The 24,032-nt window shown below is 50.0% G+C and overlaps 1 protein-coding gene across 8 annotated transcripts in view; it reads left to right on the top strand.

The window, feature by feature from the left end:
• Positions 1-6: 6 nt before the first annotated feature.
• The window catches only part of PRR5L (proline rich 5 like), an 80,381-nt gene continuing 56,355 nt past the window's right edge, over positions 7-24,032 (top strand). Inside the window, exons 1-3 of one of the 8 annotated variants that reach the window (XM_040638961.1) lie at positions 7-201; positions 18,966-19,241; positions 20,639-20,719. In XM_040638961.1, the coding sequence (XP_040494895.1) occupies positions 19,078-19,241; positions 20,639-20,719 (245 nt within the window). In that variant the 5' untranslated portion in view covers positions 7-201; positions 18,966-19,077. Of the gene's footprint in view, positions 202-7,777; positions 8,288-18,965; positions 19,242-20,638; positions 20,720-24,032 lie in introns of those variants that run through there. The other 7 variants (XM_008686791.2, XM_040638965.1, XM_040638964.1 and 4 more) reach the window with 7 other exon arrangements.

Here is a 24,032-nt window from a genome sequence, read left to right on the forward strand (position 1 = left end):
GAGGCCAGCGCTGCGCGGGGAGGGAGGAGGGAAAGCGGGGCAGAGCGCGGCGGGAGAGCCCTCCAGGTCCCTCGTTGCTCTCCAGTGAGAAAACTTTCTCTGGAAGACCGGAAACTTTGTCCTGGGCGCGCAGAGTTTCGGGTGGAGGCGAGCTGCGGGTGTGCGCCACTCGAGGTGACTCAGCCCCGGGACCCCAGGGGGGTGAGTGGGGAAGTCCCGGGGAGGGGCTGGAATTGTCCGCTCAGCTACCGCGCAGGATTGAGCAGGAACTCGCCGTGCACTCTGGGCATAGACTGGCGGGGCACGGGCCGGGGGGCTTGGGGAAAGCGCCACATTTGGGGGCAACCGGATGGGGACCCCAGCACGGTGCAGGATCCTCAGATCCCACGCAGCAGGGGGACGGAGGGGACCGGACTGGCGACCCCCGGGTTGGGGCGGGGGGGGGGAAGCCGTGTGGCTTAGCGTGGGATGGGGGGATGCCGCCGACCGCGGGACCCAGGCTGTGCCAGGAGATCGAAAAAGAAAGTTTGCTTGTTTGCCTCTCTCGTTCTCCCTCTGCCTGAGGCGGCAAATCTAAAGAGCTGCCCCGGCTGGGGCGCGGGCGATCCGGCGCCCCGAGGCAGCCCATCTTTTCCTGCCGTCCCCCTTTTGCTGAGGCAGGCGTGGGAGGGAGGGCAGGGGGGCCAGGCGCTTTGTCCCGCGCTCCGCCGGGCTCCGCCGACTGGGGCGGGCCGGGGCGCAGCCCGCGAGACACCCGGCTGGGGCGGGCGGCTGTCGGCGCCGGCTGCACCCCCGGTTCCACGCGGGCTTGCCCGCCCGCCCTCCATTTGGCCAGGCTTTCCTCTGCGCGCCTACTGTGCGCACGCGGGGGGCCTACTGTGCGCACGCGGGGGGACCCATTGCGTGCAGGGGGCGTTCCGCAGGCCCCCCGGGCCCCCAGCGGCCAGGACCCTCCCTTCCCCGCCCTGCGCCCCTGTTCCCGAGGGCGGGCGCCCCGGGTCACATCAGGCTGTGTGCTTGCAAACTGTGTTTCGGCAACCGGCTCTGGGGTGCCTCCCTGGTAGGCAACAGGGTTTTTTCCCTGCGCCTGCCCTCGGTCACATGCCGCCGCCTCTTCCTCCGCGGTGCCGGGAGCCGGCGTTTTGTTTGTCAGCAGTAAGGCGGTATTTATAGACGCCGCTGCAGTCCTGCGGTGTGTAAGGTTTCAATTACTGCGATGCGCCCCACAAGACGGAAGGCTCACGCGCGGCCACTCGGAGGCACGTTTGCTCCCGAGACCCGCATGTTAAAAGCTCTGGGTGGGTCTCCCGGCATCCCTGCTGCGACGGAGTTCTGGAACCTGTTGTCCACAGGATCCGTTCAAATTCAAACGGCCCACGCGAAGGACCAAAGTGGTCAAGGGCGCTAACGGTCCGCACTCCCCTCCAAAGGGTGCTCCTTGATGAAGTCTCTCGTTTGACCAATCTTTGGTGACCCTGACCACCGCGTGTTGCCGTCCTGACATTCCATTAGCCTACACGCTGCAAAATGTCCCGGCGCTGAGCTCGGGTGAATTGCTCTCTGGTGGAAGGCGCTGTTCTTGACACCATGAAGCAGCAAGTGGGTCAGGAGGGGAAATGGAGCTTGCAGATGCTAATTTAGCCACATTTTAAATGTAAGCGCCTGGTGAGGTTCCCAGTACCGCCGAGAAAGGTGCGATGGGCCCTCCTCTTTTTGGAACCTGGCTGCAGTGTTGAGCTGTTCTAACCCACTAAGGGTGCCCTTGAGAGCCTGTTTTGTAGGCAACTAGCAGATAGAGGAAACACTGCTTGATCTATCCACAAAATTGCCTTCGGTTTTCCAACCCCAACCATTGTCCTTTCTGTATTTTCCTGATGCTTCTAACAGCCAGAACCAGGAATAGTGTAAAAAAGAAAGACACTAGAAATGAGCTAGTCCAACTGACTTGTTTCTCCAGGGCTTAGTTTAGACTACCTTGTTTTGTAATGAGGAGACCTCGTTTCTTTCAGATCCAGAGGTTCATGGATATTTATTTCGGGAGGTGAGATTTCAATAGTAATTGTTATTTGAACATTATAAAAATGTTCCCTTTATTCAGAAAAGGAGGAAGGGGGGCAAACACTCCTTGAGTTCTTATTATGTCTTAAACTTTGCCCTAAGAGACAGTGATAATATTATATAATCTGCACCAAAACAGTGATGAGGTAGGGACGGTTATAGCCCCATCACTGTAATGATAAGCCCACTGAGGCTTTGGACAAACCATTTAAGTGGTTTGTCCCAAGGCGCACACACAGGGGTGAAGCTGAGGATGGGGTCTCTAGTGGGAGCCGGTACTAGAGATGTTTCCCTTCAGTTTGTTGTTCCTCAGTTGTTGATTAGATCATCTTATAGTTGAGTAACTTGGTGGCTTCTTCTTTCTTATTTTTTCTCGATGTCACATAGTACCACAGGATGGCTCAATTATTGAAGGGAAAAAAAAGTCCTAATCTTGTGTTTAGGAAACTGTTACTCTGGTACCTGAAAATTTCATGCTGGTAGTCCGGACCTAAATGTCATCATCTTCTGTTTGCTCACTGACAGTGTATGTGCAAGATTTAAACCCTTTATCTGTAGAAAATGGGATTATTAGGGCTTTGTGGATTTCTTAATTATTTTCCTACCCTCATTACTTCCTGTGGTCATTCCTTTTGTAGAGCCCTTGTACAAGATCAAGCGTACTGAAATCTTTCTTCAATTGCGGCCTTTTCCCTTCTGATGGTTTTTGCAGGACTAGACCAATACAGAATTGATTTGAGAAGTAGGGTGTGAGCCCCTTTGAGAGATCCTTACTCTGTTTAATGTTTGTCATTAAAAATTTCTTCCCTAGAGCTGCCTCTCTATGTGCAAATGTTAAAAGTAATGCTTATAGACTGTATTATTTGTTAACAAGTCAGTGTGAATTAATATCTCAATTGCTGAAGGTTGAGAATACAGTATTTTGGGGGATTTTGTGCTGGGTTAGGAATTTGGGAACAGAGAGAGTGATATCCTGATAAGCAGAAGGCAGTGTTTTATAAGGGAAGATACCACTTTGGAACCGGGAAGGAAGTTGGGAGTATACATGATGCCAGTATAAATGATGAGACATCAGAGGTGATCTTGAGTTAATGAACATTTTTCTCAGGGACTGGGGATCCAAGGTTTGCTTTGAAACTTGCACAGTTAAAACAAACAAGCCGACATATTTCTTGGGCAGCTGTCATGAGCCAGGGACAGCTATGGTGATGTCATTTGAGCCTCTCAGCAACCTGAGCAGGGGAATATTCTTTTTCCTATTTTAAGATGTGAAAACAGAGGCTCAGAGAGGTTAATTCCTTTCCTGACGGAACAGCCATTAACTTAAGCGCCTTGTGCTTTCCAGTATGTTTTGATATCTCCCCTTGAAGGCCTTCCGTGAAGAATCCAGGATGCCAAGTACTCAAGAAAGTCCTGGTGGTTCACATGGAAGTTTCTGGATCAGAAGTGGATATCCGAGCAGTGTGGGAGCTTAAAAATGAGGGGATAGGAGGTGGGTGAGCAATGGAGGAGCTGAAGGGACCGTCTGGGTAGTCCTTACTCCATGGAAGAAGGAGAGAGGCTCTGCAGATACTTTGAGTTTAGAGAATTACGAGCCTTGGTCTGGCAGGGGATGGCTGTCACACTGTAAAGCAAGACCTGGCAATTGGCTTGCCACTTGAGGTGCCCAGGGGGGGAGAGTGGGGCAGGAAGGACCCCCACCTCCTCCCTCAGCATACCTTCTGTTGTGATGATGCTTGGTAAGACTCCCCAGTTTATAGGCAATATAAATTAGGGAGCTCTTGAGACCTGTTTCCATTTTAATTGGACTTGGCCTTTCGTGGTAATAATCATCCAACCTCTGTCTTTAAATACTCTTTTCTTATGCTTTGCCAGTTTATGGCCTTTGTAGATCAATCCTTGGATTTCATTTAGAGGAGAGAGAGGGAGGGGAAAAAAACAGCAAAGGTTAGTGATTACCTAAATTGGATTAAGTTCTGTCTAGCAGCGTTTAAAGAAATGTTGCTTGCTCTCTAATTACCATCAACTAGGAATTTAAACGGCCTATTAAATTTAAGCTGACTTTTTTTTTTTTTTAATCCGCGATAGTTCTAGTTCTAACATATTCTGGGATTTTGGAGGCTTTTTTATATTCTTTAAACGTGTAGAGGGCGTTCTCTTGCTCCCTACCTTTGAAAAATACTACATTTCTGTAGCAGGATAGTAGATGATGTTTTTATATACTGGCTTCATTGCAAAGCTGAAGCTCCTAGCCAGGTACGTTCGACTCTGTCAGCCTCTGGAAAGCAAGCCGGTGAACTGAGTTCTTTGTCGGAAATTTAGGGACAGCTGTGTGAAGCTTTTTGGATGGAGTATGACTTGCTCCTTTATCTCTGTAGTAAAAGGATAGGCCTATAATGAAAATCAGCCACCTTTACTCTGAGCTTGAGCTTTGAATCAAAAATCTGAGTGCTCTTTATCGAACGGGGTGGTGTGTGCGCTTTCGAGGCTGGACTGGGGAGCCATCAGGATGTAACCACGAAGGGCATGACGCTGAGAGACAGCGCCTCACTTGCCTGGTCCTCTTCCGGGCCCTGGTGTGCTGACAGATGACCTGTGCCCAGAGGGTTTGAGAGAGCGGAGAACTTACCAAAAGGTTTCTCCTTCTTTTGACCACGCCCCATGGGAAAATACGGTCAACATTTACCCCGGCCACTGCCCGAAGAGCCATCATGCGTGTTTGTACAATTTATTTTGCATATAATCATATGCTACCTAAAAACATGTATTTACCTCTCTAGGCTTTCATTCTCCTTCCTTCTCTTCAATTTTGGGGTACAGATATAAGATTTTTCTAATGCATTCGTCAGTGTCTTGGTTTCACGTTAGCTGGTTGTCAAATGCCAGCAGCACCCCCAGTTTCTTGCTCCTCCTTACCTGTTACAGAACTTTCTCTGGCTTGGCTGGTTCTTTTTTTTTTTTTTTTTTTTTTTTTTTTTTTCCGGGTTTTTTTTTTTTTTTTTTTTTTTTTGTATTTGCTCAGAGATTTTTTTTTTTAATGATTTTTTATTATACTATGTTAGTCACCATACAGTACATCTTGGCTGGTTCTTTTTGATCCGGGCTGAGTTCTGTGTTTGGTTGAAGGCATCTGTGACAGCTGTTAGGTTTTTAGGTTTTAAGCAAATACTAGGGATTGAGGGACTGCTTGGGGCTCCTTCATTCAGGAACTAGAGTATATGTCAGCTTGAGCTGAGCCTGGAAGGACATCGAGACGAGTGTTTGTTTTTGTCTTCTTTACAGGGACTGGGGGCAGGAATCCAGCCAGGGCTGTGGGGTGTGTGTGTGTGTGTGTGTGTGTGTGTGTGTGTGTGTTATTCTGAACTGAGCTGCCTCAGACCCTGTTACAACCTGCTCGTGACCTCAGCTGCGTAAATCCGCAATGGAAACCCATTAACGCTTGCTGTCTAATTCCGCATACTCCTTTGGAACTGGTTCACTGTCGTTCTCCAGATGTCTTTGGGGGACACCACGTCAACTGGTGCCGTCATTTCGGGGAATTCTGCTGTGGCGTGCCAGCTGCCAGGGTCCCCCACTGTGGAGCTGCGTGACCCCTTTCACTGTAAAGTATCTGGAGGCAAAATTGGTGGGTAAACAAGGTAATCCTTTGCAGTGTTCTGAGAAAAGCTTTAAAAATTCCTTTTTTTTTTTTTTTTTTTTAATTCTTGACCAACAGGACAATCGAGGACTTTCAAGACACTCTGAAAGGTGTCGGTATCAACTTTGCAGAGAGGGGAGCTGTTGAAACAGTCCCTGCGTTGGCCTTAACTGGCATCTTGGAGACAACACAGGTCAGGGAATTGAGATCCGGAATCTGATCTCAACTCTGCCATGGGCGAGCTGTATGACCGTGGGCAAGTTGGCCAGTTGCTCTGGGCCTCAGTTTTCTTAACTTCAAAGTAATGGGATTGGTCCACCGCTGTTTAAAATATAAAAATTAGGAGACTTGATATCTAAACTTAAGGTTTCCGGCTTTAAAAAAAAAAAACCAGAAACCAAAACGAGTGAACTCCCTTAACATGGAGGTGTTCCCTGCCTCGGCCCCGCTAAGAATCGAGATTGCCATCCTGGCTTCAGGCCTTCTTGTCTTTAATCACGACTGAATTCTTCTTCTTTCTCTTTTTGTTTCTTTGTTGCTGGTAGGGCTACATCCGGCTTGTCTCTGTGTTCAGATAGTAGGTGCTCACGAAATATTCGTTGAATTGTGATTTTTTCCATCCTGTCCTTGTCTGTCACAAATGAAAAAGGATACTCAAGCTTCTGAAGGGCTTACCTATGAAACTTGGGTTTCCTTCCCCACATTTCCTTTCTAGGCTCCAGCATCCATGTTCTTCAGAGTGACTGGCAAGAAAATGGAGAACCTGTGTTTTTCACTTGACTTCTTAATAGCTTTGCCTTGTAACTGGGAAAGGTGAATTACCCTTCTGCCTCCATCTTGTCTCCACTGCCCATCTTCAATTATAGTTGTCAACTTGCATTCATAACATTACTTCTGGGTGTTTCTGGCGAGACCCTGAACCCCGTGGAAGCAGGTGGTTTATACTTCCTTACCCTCTATGCTTCCTCTTCTCAGTTCCTGGCAAACGCGGGACCTCCTGATGTTTGGTTGTTGAATGAACTTGAAGTGACCCCATGACCTCTGTGAAGTGATCAGATCCCAGGCGCCTCTTTAGTTTTCTGAGTCTTTGTTCAGTGCTTTCTATACTTGGCTGCAGGGCATGGAGAGAAGTTTCCTTTCCTTCAATCCCGTTTTCTCACGAAAAAGCATCTCACCCTATTCTTGCAGTGGGAGGGTGAAGCTCATTTTTAACCAATAGTACGAGTTAATCCGGAGCACATTTCCCCACACTGAAGATTCTCGTTGTCTGCCAGACAGTAGCGTCTGGAGCGCTGTGTCACCCAGCAGGGTTTGGATGTCAGAAGTCTAATTGCTCACGTAATGGTCAGCCTCCGCCACCGCCTCTGTCTAGACGTTCGGGTTTATCATCTGGAAGGCCCCACAGCATCGCTCTGCATGGCATTTACGGGCCACACCCTCACAATTTGCACTCCAAGAAACCCGATCCTTAAAGTGGGGCTCACAGATGAGTAAATAAGATGTGTGGTTATTCCCCACAGTTTTGCTTGACTTGTACCGAAGGAGGGGATTTTTTTCTGGTGATGATACAGTGGTTTGCAGGCCAGGGTGAGGGTGACGATGTGATGAAATAATTAAGGCTAGCTGGATCGGAATCGTCAGTGCTTTGAGTGCTCCGGGCACTGAGAAGGCACGGCTAAGCAGAGAGAAGCACTGGGGCTTGTGTCCTCTTTGCCCTAATATTTACTGTTGCCTAAATTCACATTCTCAAGACTCTTCTGTCTGCATCGGTTTCCAGTGGAGCGCTGAGAAAGTTGTCTCCTTCTTCCTGTGGCGCCTTTTCCGTAGTCTGAACTTGACCCTTCGCATTTTCTTGTTTGTGGGAGTGTGTCTGTCCCTCGGCTGGCGCTTTTCCCCCAAGAGCTGCGGAGAAGTCACACGGTTCTGTAGTGGGCACCTCTCCCGGGCCCTGTCTGTCGGCTCCGCTCACCCGCACGCAGACCCAGGATTCCTGGCCCACGCGGCCCAGGTCCACGTTCCCGCAGTCATACTTAGGCGGGCCGCAGTTCAGTCATCCGGGGAGAGAATTTTTCTGGTCCCTCGGCAACGGGAAGGCTGCTCTGGCGGGTGGCCTGGAAGTCCATGTGTCATTCCACCATTCAGAGACATTTACCTTGTATGGGCCCAGCACTGTGCTTGCAGCAGGCGATGGCAGGGGACGAGACGGGCCAGGTCTCAGACTTTGAGGAACTTACATGCCATCGGGGCGCGTCAGTGGACAAGTAAACAAACAACGATGACCTCACAAGCTGGTAAGGGCCCTGAGAAAACGAAGCCTCCTTCCTGGGAGAGACAGAGTGTGCTTGCAGCCCGGAGCACATTTCCCCACACTGAAGATTCTCGTTGTCTGCCAGACAGTAGCGTTTGGAGCGCTGTGTCACCCACCAGGGTTTAGATGGTGGATGTCCAGGCCAGATGTTCCGGCCAGGCCAGAAGCTGTCGATGGTGCGCATGAAAGGAAGCCACGGGTGGTGGTCACGTCTCAGCTCTGCGTGTGGCAGACATAAGTATTGCTAAAACCACGGCAGTTGGGAGCTCAGGCCCTGGAGTCGGGTAGGATCTGACGCTCGGTCCTTCTTACTAATCTTCTGACTTTGGACAAGTGAATCCCTGTGTGTCAGTTTCTTCATCGGGGACGTGGGAAGATTAAACCTGCCTTGTTAGTTTCGAGTGGAGATGAACCGAGATGCTAGACACAGAGGCGTGGCACCGTCCTGACCCTTGTGGCCGGCCCCTGATGAAAGCTAGGATAGTCTTTTCAGTGATTAAATAGAGTAAAAGAGTCATGGTCAGGGATTTGCAGAATGGTTTCAGCACTCTTGAATACCCACTTCTGACTTGGTTTCTGTCTGGTGGGCTGGGGTGGGGCGTGTAGGGGTCAGATCTAGCTTCCTGGGTTGGCTCGGTGGGTCCTGTTGGCTGTGGGTTTCTTCTTGGGATCCCCGCACGCTGCCGGCTTGTCCTGTTGGAAAAGTGTGTGTGCGTGTGTCTATAATACGAAGGGGAGCTCGTTGTTTGAGTGCGGAGTCAGTGATGGGGTAGGACTGAGATAAGACAGCAGATAGTTGAGAGGCTGGCCAGCTAGCTGTTGTGGTGGGTGGGGGCTAGTTCTGGGCTTGTGCTGTGGCGGGGGTCCTCTGCTGCCTCGTCTCTCAGAGGTGCTCAGTTCTGGAGGGCAGTCAGGGTAGGGGCCGAACGGAGAGCTGACGATGCCAAGGTGCTCATGGCCACCAGCTAGGCCACACTCTTTTCATCAGCTGTTAAGCCAGCAGACCTCAGGAAGGGAAGTGACTTGCCCAAGCCCACAGTGGCTGGTTTGTGGGGGGGTTACATTACACCTGATGGGGGCCCCGGGGAAGGGTGTGAGAAGGCTGGTGGTCATAGCTGTGATGGGATAAAATAAAGGTCCCAAACCTCTATGTTAGGCCCCTAAAGGGCGCGTCTGCTTGGGGAGTTTAATGCCAACACTTAAATAAGTCACATGAGTTCGCACTTTAAAAACCTGGGTTTTTGGCATCTCTTGGAAAATTCAGATCTGGCAAAACTGAGCTTGTGTCCTGAGGTGGCGAAAGTCAGATTGGATTGAGTGGTGCCTGCCTCCTGTAGCCCAGGGAGGGTCCTGCCCCGTCTGCGATGTTCTGCAAAGTATAGCAAGTATGCGACACATGGTGCGAAAAAGGAAAGAAGTCGGTCTTCCTGTCGTTTTCTTTTTTCCTAGGGCTTTTTTTTTTTTAATTTTTTTAAAGATTATTTATTTATTTATTTGACAGAGATAGAGACAGCCAGCGAGAGAGGGAGGGAACACAAGCGGGGGGAGTGGGAGAGGAAGAAGCAGGCTCATAGCGGAGGAGCCTGATGTGGGGCTCGATCCCAGAACGCCGGGATCACGCCCTGAGCCAAAGGCAGACGCTTAACCGCTGCGCCACCCAGGCGCCCCTTTCTAGGGTTTTTCTGACCCGTGTGTCCCTGTACAAGGCAGCTCCTGTCGTAGAATAAATGCCAAAGAAAGAAACTTGTGTCAAATGAACGAATGAACTATAATTGCTCACTTATTTGGGATCAGAAGCCAAGTTAGAATCCTCACTTCTTCCAAGCAGCTGAGTGACTTTGAACAAATCGGTAGCCTTTATGTTTAATTGTCTTTCTTGAGCGGGGGTGGGGCAGGCATCACTCTTGTTTTTACTTATGTATTTGACTCTGTCATACATGTTCATGTTTCAGAATTCCAAGGTGCAGACAGGTTTGCAGAGAAAAGTCTTCCCTACTGTGCCCCTGTCACTCAGCCCTGTTCCTTGGGGGAAACAGGTGTTCTCAGTTTCCAGGTTGTCTTCCCAGAGATACTCTATGCAGTGCAATGAAATATGCAAATGCTCTTTTCGTCTTCTTTTACTTAGATGGTAGCATCATATACACGCGATTCTGCGTTTAGCACACTTTCATGCAGATGGGAGGGCATGCCAGTCAGTATATAAGGCGCTTTCCCGTTCGTTCTTACAGCTGCATAGGATTCTAGCGTGTGGGACGCCCAAGCTTACATAGCCAGTCCTCTGTTGCATTTAGGTTATTTCCGATCTGCTGCTGTCGTAAAGAAGGCGGTGGTAAAACCATGGTTATGTAAGTCACTTGACATGCCTAGAGTAAAATTTCTGGAAGTAGAATTGCTAGGTCAGAGAGCACAGCCTTTGTCCCTGAGGCAGATCTTGTCAACTTTCCGTTCCTCGCAGCTGCCCCACGCTGCTCTCCCTCCAGCAATGTGTGAGCGCGCCTGTTGCCCCATTCCCTACTCATAGGTCATCTCTTGGAATGTGCGAGGGTTTTGTGAAGACCCCAGCGTGTTACGAAATATTAACACTAGCTGTAATTTGAGGAGGGGGCTTGGATGCGCCAAACCTATGATCTAGGTTATTTTGTGGAGATGCATATAACCCACTCTTTTGAAGATGAGGAAGCTTGTTTTTTTTTAAGATTTTATTTGTTTATTTGAGAGAGAGAGAGATAAGAGCACAAGCAAGGGGAGCAGCAGAGGGAGAGGGAGAAGCAGGCTTCCCACTGAGCAGGGAGTCTGATGCAGGGCTCCATCCGAGGACCCTGGGATCATGACCTGAGGCGAAGGCAGATGCTTAACTGACTGAGCCACCCAGGCGCCCCTGAAAGATGAGGAAACTTTGAGTCATTTACTCAGGTCACCCAGCTAATCAATTGTAGAGGTTGGATTCAGACCCAGAGCTGTCATATTTCAATATCAGGATATTTCATACGGTAAAGCCTTGTGTAATTTTGGGTGCTGGTGTTCTCAGCTGACAGGCGCGCACAGTTTCGTGTCTCTCGGAAGTAGTGCCTCTCATGTGGCTGGTTCATGTGCTCCTTCCTCAAGTGTCTACACAATTCCTGCACTGAACTAAGCACCTGGGAACAAGATAGACATAGTCTATACTCTCATGGACCTCACAAAAATAATAAGAATGAATTCTGTAGTCCTTTATTGGGTGACAAGACAAGAAAGGGGGTGAGGAGGGTGTTTTATTGGGGTCATGTGATCTAATCAGGAGTGAGGGGAAAGAGAGCTCTCTGAACAAGTGAAAGACAGGTGATAAAGGGTCCCTGGGTTTGAGCCTGGTGAAGTGGATGGGAAGTATTTCACACAGGGGGCATAGTATGTGCAAAGGTCCTGGGGTACAGGTAGTGTTGGAAAATGAAGGAAGACCAGTGAGCTGGGGTACAGAGTGGCAGGAGGTGAGGGTATGAGGATGCGGTTTGGGGATTTATTCTGACAGCTGTGGGAAGCCTTCGAAGGCATGGAAGCAACAAAGTGACATGGGCACCAAGGGCTCTGGGCAGTGGGGTTCCTGTCATAAGCTGTATGACCTTAGACTAGTTAAACATTGGGTATATTTTCTCCTCTGTAACAGCACACAGAGGCTTTCAAACATTTTGACTATTACCTACGGTATGAAATACGCAACTTATTTAGACTCTGGGCATATGAGCACAGGTGTAATATACACGTGTCCCCAAGATGCGACGCACTGATACTTTCTGTCGTAATCTATTTAAGGTTTTGGCTGAGACCCCCTAAGTTCATTGTGGAAATAGTGAGAGAATACGGCAAGTGTGTGTGTCACAGCGGGCCCTCGGTAAGTGGTGCTGTCACTCTCCTCATGGGCCTTGTCATCAAGAGGATTCTGGCAGTGACTAGAGCCGACTGGTCAAATCCTGCCGGTGCTGAAGGACACTGGCTCTTCTTGTCCTTGTTCAGGTCCCAGGGAAGGAGCTGCACGCCAGGTCTCTTGACTGCGGGAGCCTCTGAGGGGGACGTGTCGATCGGGCAGCCTCTACCGTTTCCCTGGGAACTGGCTTCTCCTTGTTTTCTGGGCGGTCACATCCGACTGTGTTTTCTCGGTTTTCTTTGACTTCTTTGTTATTTACCCTCAGAATGGCTTTTTCCTGGAAGCCTCAGAGTCATTAGAAGCCACTCACTTCTTTATTTAAGTTGTGCCATGGTTCCACTTCCCCTTTCAGAGCTCCGAGCTGGAGGCGGAGTGGAATTTATTTGCATTTCCCACTAAGTGCACTCCTTCCTCGGCCCGGCCCTGCTGGGCTGGCCTGCAGGCCTGTCGCCACACTCCCTGTGACCTGGCCCTGGGCGCTGGGAGGAGAGCTTGAGGCGCCACGGTTTTTTTTTCCTCTAAGAAACCTATCTTGGATCCTGTGTGTGGTTTTCAAAGGAATCCCTGTGCAGTGAGCCGGGGGAGAAAGACCAGTGAGGATACCCAGTAACCCTGTAACCACCACAGCCCTTCCTGTGTCCAGGATCCCAGCTTTCCAGATAACTTAAGCACCCACAGCGTCACCATTTAAATCATTTTAGAAGCACATGTCTCTAAATGTTAACTGCATTGGTCCTCACAGGAGAACACCCACCAAAACACGGGTGTCTTTCATCCCGAGACATTAGGTAAAGAGCTTTGCATGAGGATGATGATGGTGATTGCGGCTGAATTGTGTGCCCTCCGGCTTTGTATTCAGAACCCAGCTCCCGGTACCTTTGAATGTGACTGTGTTTGGAGGTAGGGCCTTTAAAGAGGTGATGAGGGACGCCTGGGTGGCTCAGTTGGTTAAGCGTCTGCCTGGCTCAGGTCATGGTCCCAGGGTCCTGGGATCGAGTCCTGCATCGGGCTCCCTGCTCAGTGGGGAGTCTGCTTCTCCTTCTCCCACTGCCATTCCACCCCGCCCCACCGGCTTATAATCTCTGGCTCTCTCTCTCTGTCAAATAAATAAATAAAATCTTAAAAAAAAATTTTAAAAAGAGGTGATAAGGTGAGCCTGTTAGGTGGGCCCTAATCCAGTCTGACTGGTGTCCTTGTACAAAGAGGAAATTTGGACACACACAGAGAGGTGAACGTACATAGACGGAGGGCTGTCTGAGGACTCAGAAGGAACGTGGTGATCTGTAAGCCAAGGAGAAGGGCCTCAGGAGAGACCAACCCTGCTGACACCTTGATCTTGACATTCTAGCTTCCAGAACTATGAGGAAATTCATTTCTGTTGTTTAACATGTCATGCAGGCTGTGGCCTCTGGTTACAGCAGCCTGAGCAGGCTAATACAGGGGTGGTGGTGGTGGTAATAAAAATAAACAGTACGTAGCATTTATTAACCACTTGCTATATACCGGGACTATTTTAAGCCTTACTTGAGTCATTTCTTTCACCCCTCATAGCAATCCTGAGTCACCTGCCCGGTCACACAGTAAGTGATGGCACTTAGCCTGGTGCTGGCACCTTTGCTCAGAACCTTCACTGCACCTGTGTGTCGCCCCTGATAGTCCTGGATCCCTGCCAGGCACTTCACAGATCATCTGTCTCATCACCACAGCTCTCCAAAGTAACTCTTTCTGTTCCCCTGTTTTCAGACGTAGAGACTGCGGTTCAGAGTGGTCCCAGGCCACACCGTGAGTATATTCGTTTCTTGGGGCTGCGATAAGAAATTACCACAAACTTGGTGGCCTCAAGCAGCATAAATGCATGCTGTTGTAGTTGTGGAGGTCAGAAGTCCCGAAGCAGGGTGTCGCAGGGCCGTACCTCCTCCAGCGGCGCTGTGGGAGAATCGATGTCTTTCCCCTTCTGGCTGCTTCTGTGGCCACTGGCATCTTCCGCATTCGTGTTACGAGGATACATGTCATGGTATTTATGGCCCATCTGGAAAGTCCAGGATGAGCTCCTTCTGTCGAGATTCTCAACGGAGTCACATCCTTTGCCGTCTAACATAATATTCACAGGTTCTGGGGACTCAGAAGTGGGTACGTCTTTGGGGCAGTGGTGGTTCCGCCCGTCACAGTCAGTGAGCCGCAGAACGCGCCGTGATGCCGGGGCTTGCCTGATTCCGAAGCCACTCGGGGCCACTCATCTGTGGGAGCTACGGTCATGAGACGTCCCAGCTCCCTTTCTGCAGCGCTGTTTCTGTCAGAGGCACAGGGTCCCTGAGACTGGCGGATATGCTCACTCTTTGCAGGAACAAAAAACCAGAAACTCCCAAAGTACCCATCCACTGGGGACTGCTTATGTCAAGTATGGTATCCCCTAAATGGAAGGAGGAGACCGTTAAAAGATAATGAAGTCGATCGGTATACGGTGTTAGGGGAAGATAGCCACAATGTCTTAAGAGGGAAGAACAGATGACCCATCTTCGTTCAGATATTGTGTGGACATGTGTGTATGGCGTTAAAGATGACATGAAATTAAAATTCACTTCCTCAGCCACATTAGCCCCATTGGAAGCGCTCACTGGCCCCATGGCTCGCAGCTACCACCTTGGACAGCACAGATCTGGAACATTTCCGTCCTCTCAGCACGTTCCGGGCAGAGAGCTTCTCGACACTAAGTGTCTAGAGTGAGGCCTTTTTCACTTTGTGTGTTATAGATTTATGTGCATGTTTACCTTTTTTATGAGCAACAAGTAGGTGTGCTGTTATCAGAAAAATGGGAACACAGGGGGTTTCTGAGGTAACATCCTCTTTCTGAAGCAGGTGGAAGTTTATCACTATCTAAGATACGTGTGTGTGTGTGTGTGTGTGTATAAGCTCCTTTTTACATATGTTGCATAAGGAACATGTTTTAAAATATATAGGGGAAAAAAGAAGAATTTCCTGGCAGGACAGGCTTGAGGTTGGAAGACTCGGGGTGGGATCTGCTTCCCTGCCCCAACCGCCTCCCAGCCATGGCCAAATCACATAGCCTCAGTTTCCTGATCTGACAGGATCCCTACTCGACCCGCCTTGCAGGGTTAGGGTAAGATTTACAAGTGTGGTGATGTGTGGAAATGCTCTGAAACTGCGGGACGGCCACACGGAGGTGAAGGGTCAGTAAATAAGTGTGTTGCCCGAGGTGGGAGGGGGCAAGTCTCAGCACTCCGTGACCACCATGGCAGCTTGGAGGCCTGGCGTCCTCCCGAGCGGAGTGTTTTCCAGATGTCACCGAAGTCACAAGAAACGGGGGGAAGTGTTGCTCTATTTCCCTTGCTGTCATTGCTTGGAGATTTAGAAATAACAAGTTATTTATTTAACGAGCACTTATATAGCTGTTTGCTGTTTGCCACGGCCTGTCCTCTCTAAGTGCTTTACAAATACGTACTCATTTTATCCTCTTGTAATGCTGAGGTAGTCACCATTAGCATGCTCATTTCATGCAGAAGGATGTCAAGGCTCAGAGAGGTCAAGTAACTTACACAAGGTCACACAGCTTTAGGAAATGGGGTGTCTAACTAAGGCAGTCCACACTTGCTCCTTTCTTCCCTTTTCTTCATGGCTCCTCTTTCCCCTGTCAGACGTGGTCGTAGGGTTCCTTGTGTCCGTGTGTCTGTCGCAGGGGCGTGAGATTTAAACTTGGATATGAAATCTCATGAGTGGGTGTTTTTGACTGACATGGTAGCTTCTGGTTCCTGGCTGAGTTCGGTAGCATGACAACGTGGGGATAGGCTATAGAATTAGGTCAGTCTGGATACCAGTCGACAACCTGCCATCTGGCTTTGTGACTCTGGCAGATTACTTTGGTCTTCAAGTGGGGTTTTGCGAGGGTCCTAAGTTCATCTACGGTGACAGTGCTTGGCACCACGACAGGCAAGCTGTCCGCGCCTTGTGAGCTTCCATCCTTCCCTCATCTGTGTCTTGGGCAGTGAGCTTAGGCTTGAGGATACAGAGACTAGTAAGTGCCGTCTCTTTAAGGAGGTTATAGAATGGCCGAGGTGGGGCCTGGGGAACTTTCTAGATGGGGAGTCGGGGAACCTGAGTTCTAGCCAGTGCCGGCTCTCCTACCTCAGAGACACTGGACAAGTTGCTCTGCTCCTGTGGGCGTCACTTTGGTCATCTGAACATGGCAGCCCCATCTGTCTTATGTTCTGATTTGTCGTGGTGAGGTCAGGACCAGCCTGTGCCTGTGGGGCCAGCGCAGTGGTAGCAGGTGGATGTGGGGGGAGGGGGACACCAGCTTTTGCCTTCAGGCTGCTCCTGTCCATGCTGCCAGTAGCCCCCCCTCCGCAGTGCTCTGGGGAGGCCTCCTGACTCTCTGGAAGCAGGAATGGTGGAAACAAAGGCAGCTTCCGACGGTCTTGCCCGTCGGGATCTGAAGGTGGCAGGCCTTGCAGGTGAGAGTAGAGTTGGAGGCAGTGGCTTGCTGTGTCTCTCTGTGGCCAGTGACAGGGTGGTGGGAGCTGCGCTCGTCTTTCTTTGGGCTGAGAATTATCCTTCTTTAAAGAGGGCTGCAGGTGGATGGGGCTGGCCGCCCGGGTGCCTTGCTGGATACACACCCGGCCTGGAGCGCGAGGCCTGGGGGCTGCTGACTAAGCGGTGGAGGGGGACAGGAGCCAGCCCCGGGGTCCTCCGTGTCACCCAGCCTCCTGGGGTGGGGGGGAGTGGCTGTTTCAGCAAGAAGCTGGGAAGTAAACACCTGGATGGTCCGTTCAGCTCACCTTCTGCTTTCCTGTGCAAAGGCCCCTGAGCGGGAGACAGCTCTGTCACCTCAAGTCTCAGGTCCTCGTCAGAGCAGTTAATATCCTGTAATTACACGGATGTATTGCACTTAGCAGGCCCCTTTAAAGAACGGAAGTGAAATGCATCCTCTTTTAATAGTATGACCTTTACCAGGCAAGTGAAATCCCAAAGCCGGGGCTCTGTGGTTTTATTTCTTCTTCGCCTCATCCAGTGATTTGCAAAGATCTTTCCAAATTCCAGGGCACTTGTGTAGTCGTTGAGACGCGGAAATGGAGCAGGCCTATTTTGATTTCTGCGGTATGTATTGATCAATTTTAGTCACTGCGGGTTCATCCTGAGAAGCAGGGGGAGGGCCAGGTGGAGTCCCACATCAGGCTCCTTGCTCATCGGGGAGCCTGCTTCTCCCTCTGCCTGCTGCTCCCCCTGCTTGTACACTTTCTCTCTCTCTCTCCCTCAAATAAATAAATAAAATCTTAAAAAAAAAAAAAAAAGAATCTGAGACTGAAATGACAGGAACAGAGGTGCTGCGGAAAGCGAGCTTTGGGTGTGCCATTCTGCTGGGCGCGTCCCACGATCTCGTGTCTTCTCTCATCAGTCCTGCGCAGTTGGTGCTGCTACTGGCCTTGGACTCCTGGACTCCATGTGCCCCAGATCATGCCGCTGGGGAGGGGCCTGGTTAAGACTCGAACCCAGGTTCACTCCAAAGCCATTGCCATTAACCACAAAGCCATAAAGTCCTGGCAACGGCTCAGGGGACAGTGTCCGTGAACCCAGCCCTGCAGGGTAAGTTAGATTTAGATAAGCAGAGAGGAAAAGGAAGGGAATTCTGGGCAAGGGAAGCAGTAAAAATAGTCAGAAGCTAGGGAGAGGGAAGAAGCATGGTGTGGAACCGTGTCTGCAGGTTGTAAGCTCCACAGGGCAGCGACCACGTTGCCCAGAGCCACCAGTGTATCCCCAGGACCTGGGTGAGTGAGTGGTGCATAGTGTGCAGTCAATAAATACTGCTTAAAAATAGAACCACCCTATGATCCAGCAATCGCACTACTGGGTATTTACCCCCAAAATACAAAAATGCTCATTCAGGGGAGCACACGCACCCCTATGTTCATAGCAGCATTACCTACAATAGCCAAATTACGGAAGCAACCCAAGTGTCTGTCGATTGATGAATGGATAAAGAAGTCGTGGTACATAAAGACAAGGGAATATTACTCAGCCACCAAAAAAGAATGAAATCTTGCCATTTGCAATGACACGGATGGAGCTAGAGTGTATTATGCTAAGTGAAATAAGTCAATCGGAGAAAGACAGGTGACATATGATTTCACTCATATGTGGAATTTAAGAAAACAAATGAGCAAGGGAAAAATAGAGAGGGAAGCAAACCGAGAAACGGACTCTTACCTATAGAGAACAAACTGATGGTAACCAGAGGGGATGTGTGTGTTGGGGGGGGTTAGGGAGTGCACTTTGCCACGAAGAGCCCTGGGGGATGTGTGGAAGTGTTGAATCACTATATTGTACACTGAAACTAACACTGTATGTTAACTACTGGAATTAAAATTTATAAAAAAAATAAAATCAGGAAAAGAATACTTATTGTGTGTATGAATACACAGTCGTCTTCTCAGTAGACCTTGAGCCTCTCGAGGGCAGGGGTTATGTCTCAGAAATCTTTGGATGCTCCTCAGCTCCCAGTGGCGACTAAACAATGAACACTCAGCGAACATGTTCTGATGGAATGAGTGCATGACGGCAGGTGAGGGATGGTGAGATGTGCTTGAGCGAAGAGGCACTGATGCTTTGGGAGGTACTGAGCAATACACGTACGCTGGCATGCTAAGGGCAGATCGTGGAAGGTCCGTAGTGCTAGGAGAAGGAGCACCTGTGTTCTTTTTGCGGCATTTTTTAAAAAACCATCTCTGAATACACAACATTGCAGGGTCTTCAGAAACCCAGCCAGTGCCCAGACTTTGCTGTTTATAGGAAACCATAGTCCGGCACAGCTTAGAAATCACTTTTCTGTAGGATTGCCTTGACCTATGCCCGTTGTTGCTGCCTCCCCACCTTGGGGTAACCAAAAAGAGACCTGTAAGAATGCGCGGATGGGAGCTGGTGGGGTATGGATATTAACTGCAGGGTCCTGGAGTCGTTTTTAAAATAGTGTGGCCGGAAAATCCCAGCCAGCCTCCTCTAAAATGATCTGCTCAACCTAGGAGTGTTGAATAAAAACTGTCCTCTCTTTTCAGGTGTTGGTTTTAAGAAAGCCTGAGCGCCAGAGGATAGCCCTGGGAGAAGCCCTTCCTGTGGGCACTTGGAACCTTCTGGTCCACAGGAGAAGGAGTCCCCTCACCTGGACTTATGACCCGTGGCTTCGCCCCCAGTCTGCCCGCTGAGTTCCACAAGATGGGCTCCTTCCGTAGGCCCAGGCCGCGTTTCATGAGCTCCCCGGTGCTCAGTGATCTGCCCCGATTCCAAGCAGCCCGGCAGGCTCTGCAGCTGAGCTCCAACTCAGCCTGGAACAGGTAACGGGGGGCCCATCATCATGGAGTAGAGGGCTCCCATAGGGCCAGAGCAGGGCCTGGGGACTGGCTCAGCTTCTGCTCCTGTGAGAGCTCTGTTCCAGAAGGTCGTGATTACGTCTAGGCAGTTGATGAAGACAGCACGTTTTCCTATGGACGATGTACCCACTGGCGTCCCTAGTTTGAGGAGAGAGGAGGTGGGCCCCTGGGGGCCTCTGGGCTATCAGAGTCAGTTACCCAGCCTGGGACAGTTGGATTGGAATTTAGAGTTACTGTTCATGCTCCCTAGTCACACCCCGGAGTATTCGAGTACCCAGGGGTGGGGCTGTGTAAGTAACCTCAAGACACCTGTTCCCTCTCTGGGAGGATGAGACACGTATCTGTGAAAAGCCAAATGAGCGGTATAAATCAGGGACTCCTGGTACCTGTGAGCCACAGGTGGTTGGGAAAGGAGATGCCACACTGGTATACGGTATCTGGCTGACGTTTTGTACACCAAGCATTGAATAGAGATGGAATCAGCACTATGTTTTGCATCCTTGTGGGCTGTTTTTCATATCTAGCCATTACTGTTTGGATGAATTAAATGCATCATTATTTTAAAGCCATTACTGGATTCTTTGTACTTTGAATCATTTTGGATTTTCTCATGAATGCACAACTCTTATGATGGGGGTGAAGAGGGGCTCTGACATGTTTTGCTGTGAATGGATCTGTGTTCTTTAAAAAAAAAAAAAAGACCTGAGATCCTTGATAAAGACAAGATTGTTATCTGCTCCTTGCTGAAATATTGGGCTGGTGCCCCAGAGCATGTGGAGTCAAGACTTAATTGTGGCCCCCCCAGGGACTAACCCCCTCCTGCCTGTACACCTTGCAGGAGGGGAACGGAAGAGCTAAGAGAGGCAAGCCTCAATGAAACTCTTCCAAGGTAACCCTGAGGCAAGGAATTAATTATTTCATATCAGCCCCAGGCATGCAGGCTGCCCTGTGAGGACAGGGACCTCCCAAGTGAAGGAACCCCAGGCACCATTGGCATCTGCTTGCTGCAGACGCCATTTTGGATCCCTCCAGGCCCAGGGTCCTGAGAGCAGATCCCACCACCTGCCCTTCATGAGTGCTGCTTGCCAGCAGGGCCGACGGTAAGGCCAGTGAGGAACACTGGCTCACCTTTGAGAAAGTTGGGGAAGAAGGGCTGCTTTTGAATCTTCTTGGCCTCAGTCTTCCTTTCTCTCCAAGGACCGTGGGAATGAAATGATGGATTTCCAGGGATGGAAAACGGGGCCATGTTTGTGCCATGGGCTCTCTGGCCCTTGCACCTGCCTTTAGCCCTTAGCTGCTCGTTGAGGTTGCCCTAGGCAGGCAGATCCTCTAACGAGGGCTTGTTTCCGTTTCCCTTATAGTGTCCAGACTGCCGTGATCAATGTCTTCAAAGGGGGCGGCTTGCAAAGCAACGAGCTCTATGCACTGAACGAAAGCATCAGGTACGTGGATGGGCCATTTAGGGGCCATTTTCCCCTGCGGGCCTGAGCTGTGGCAGGGAGGGCTACCCCACCGGGAGGCCTAGCTTAAAGTTTTTGTCTGCTTGGTTCTTGTTGCTGTTGCTTCTGTCAACTTCTTCTGGATCATATGGCTACTAAGTTCTGAGACCCTTATCTACCTAGACTTCTGATCCACGGAGGGTTCATCCATTTATTCCTGTGTGTAGTATCTGTAGGGGGGCACCCAGAGGGGTTGATATATGGCAGATATCACATACTCTGTGAATCTGTATTGAGCCCTGCTTAACCATTAGGTGCCGTATTGGGCAAGATGGCCTTGTGGTTGGAGCCAGATTGCTTGGAATTCTGTTGCCCTTGTCGCTTTTACCAACTTAAGTGACTTACCAACTTCTATGTGCCTCAGTTTCTGTGAAAAGGGATGGGAAATATACCTACTTCCACAGGATTCTTGTGAAGATTTAAAGTGAGTTATTGTATAAATGACCTGTTAGGACAAGGTCAGAGCTCACTAAGTACGGGGGCTCTTACGCCTGTGTGTGTTGTTGCTGTCATTACAGTTAAGTTTTGGCGATACAACCCTCAATAAGACGTGGTCCTTGAGGGGTTTCTTGTCTTTGAGAATCTTCCCAGTAGTGTCAGCTTTTCATAAATTTATTTACTCCTTCAACAAATATTTGAGTGCCTCCTTATTGGCCAGGCACTGGAGAGACAACACTGGGCAAAGACCGAGGTGGACCCTGCTGTCCTGGGATTTATATTCAGTCAGGGAGATCATCCTTGGTCAACTACTCATACCTGTAAAATGTAAGAGTGCTGCTGTGACAGCTGCTCTGAGGAAAGCATGTCCGTATGACTCGTTCTTGCCGAGACCGGGAGTGACGTCCTCCTTGTGCTGTCTTCTGGAGGATCAGTGGGAGTTCACCAGGTGAGACTGCAGGTGCAAAGGTCCTGTAGCAGCAGTGAGCAAGAAACCAAGAAAAGGCCCACATGCAGAGAATACCAGAGGTTGGGGGGGTGGTATGGTTGGGTTCATGTTTTGGTGACACGAGGGCAGAGAGGCAGGCAGGTCCCAGAGTGCACAGGAGGTTGCACATCAGGCCTTTTAATGCCCTGATGTTCTTTCCTGTCTGGTGTGTTAAGTGCAGAACATCAAGGCTTAAGACCCAACCCTGGAGTTGGCGGAACAATAAACAAGGCCATGATTTGGGTCCTGTTTACATTTAGTAAAGACCTGTGTTAAGGGTCAGTGACGTGTTTTAAGAGCTCTGCTTTCATTAGGGGCGCCTGGGTGGCGCAGTCATTAAACGTCTGTCTTCGGCTCAGGGCGTGATCCCGGCGTTCTGGGATCGAGTCCCACATTAGGCTTCTCCGCTAGGAGGCTGCTTCTTCCTCTCCCACTCCCCCTGCTTGTGTTCCCTCTCTCGCTGACTGTCTCTATCTTTGTTAAATAAATAAATAAAATCTTAAAAAAAAAAAAGAGCTCTGCTTTCGTTAAAACCTTTAGGGCTGAGAAGTAAACTGGGGTGTGTTGAATTTCTATCCAGGATCTTGAATTTCACATAGTAATTACACAAATATGGGAAGAGTCAATAGAGCTTGTCTAGCCCAAAGCCTCCTTTTACAGAGAAGGAAACTGAGGCCCCATGAAGTCGAGTGACAGGGGCAAAGCTGGGTCAGCCAACCCCTGGGTTGCAAGAACTCTGTTTTACTCCAAGAACTAAGGTCCTGGCCTCTCCGAGAGGGTTCTTTAGCTCACAGTGGAAGTATAAATAAATAAAACAGTGACTCAGGAACGTGCTAATTGTTCCTCACTTCGGGAGACTGATCCTGAAATGGTAGTTAAAATCTTTGTTCGTGGGCAGCTAGGAAAAGTATTGGGCTTGGCAGTTCCCACCAGCCTTCTCTCCCCAGGGGGTTGTTAACTCAGAAGCCTTCAGGTGCCGAGCGTGTCTTCTGAATGCGTGAGGCTGGCCTGGGTGCAGGGGGGTGAGAGTTCACCCTCTGTGGAAAGGGGATTGCGGATTTCCCTGGTAGGACACAGGGCTGGTGACATGTCAACCGATTTCTCAACCGGAAATTAAGACTTTTATGTGAAATTTCCTGGCTTTTAAATGTTGATAAATAATCTGAATTTCCCCCAAACATTAGTACAGGTCAAACAAAACACATCTGTGGGCTGAATGTGACTGGGAGGCCATCCGTTGACAAGAGGAGCCCCAGCGTGCATGAAGGCATTGCTGATGGAGGCTGTCCTAGGACTAAGGCCGCATGAGTGGGGGTGGGGGAAGGGAGCTGGTCTGGAAAAGCACTGAGCACCTTTCGTGTACATCAGCCCATTGGACCCTCCTCACAGCCCTGTGAGGCAACCATTGTTCTCGTAGTGTATCCATACACTTGTGGATAAGAAACATAAAATAACTCTCGTCCAAGGTCTCCCAGCTATAGAAAGGGTGGAGTCGGGGTTTGAACCCCTGTCTCAGCCACCTGTGTTAGTTTGCTCAGGCTGCCCTAACAGATGCCCCAGACTGGGTGGCTTCCACCCTAGACATTTACTTCTCACTGTTCTGGAAGCTGGGAAGTCTGAGGTCAAGGGGCCAGCAGATTCGGTGCCTGGTAAGAGCCCAGTTCCTGGCTGCCTGCTCACTGTGTCCTCATAGGGCCTCCCCTTCGTGTTCCGGCAAGCTCTCCGGTTTCTTCTTCTAAGGTCACTAATCCCATCTCGAGGGCCCCACCCTCATGACCTCATGGAAACCTGACAACCTCCCCAAGGCCCCATCTCGAGCGCGAGCACACGGGGAGGGCACACGGGGGAGCGCGAGCACAGAGGGAGGACTTTAACATAGGAGTTTGGCAGGGATGCAGGTCGGCCCGGGGCAATACCTATGCTCTTCATACCGTGTTGTACAGTCAGATGTTTTAGGCTTCAAGAAGGGTGAAGTGGATGGCCTTGGTGTTCTGCCTTCCTTTCACGAGGCCTCTGGGACCCCATCTTTCATCATGTGCTGCGATTCTTAACACCCCTCGGAGAAGCATGACACCCCCCTCCCCCACACTCCCTTCCTGTGTTGAGTCTAGGGGGTAGGGGGTGGCTGGCTGTTCCTTCCTATGTTTTAAACAATTTTCAGGCCGGGAGAAATACGTGTGGTTGGGGTTTGACACTGATTGCCCAGATGTGACTTGAGCCCAGAAGACGTCAAAGCTGTCAAAGACCACAGAGTGTTCTGGGCCTTCTCTCCTCTGGCCTTCTCCAGGAGAGTGGTTAGAATGGAGATGGGTTTTCACATCACAGACACTC

The sequence above is a fragment of the Ursus maritimus genome, unplaced genomic scaffold (genome assembly GCF_017311325.1).
Source record: "Ursus maritimus isolate PB19 unplaced genomic scaffold, ASM1731132v1 scaffold_23, whole genome shotgun sequence".
NCBI lineage: Eukaryota > Metazoa > Chordata > Mammalia > Carnivora > Ursidae > Ursus > Ursus maritimus.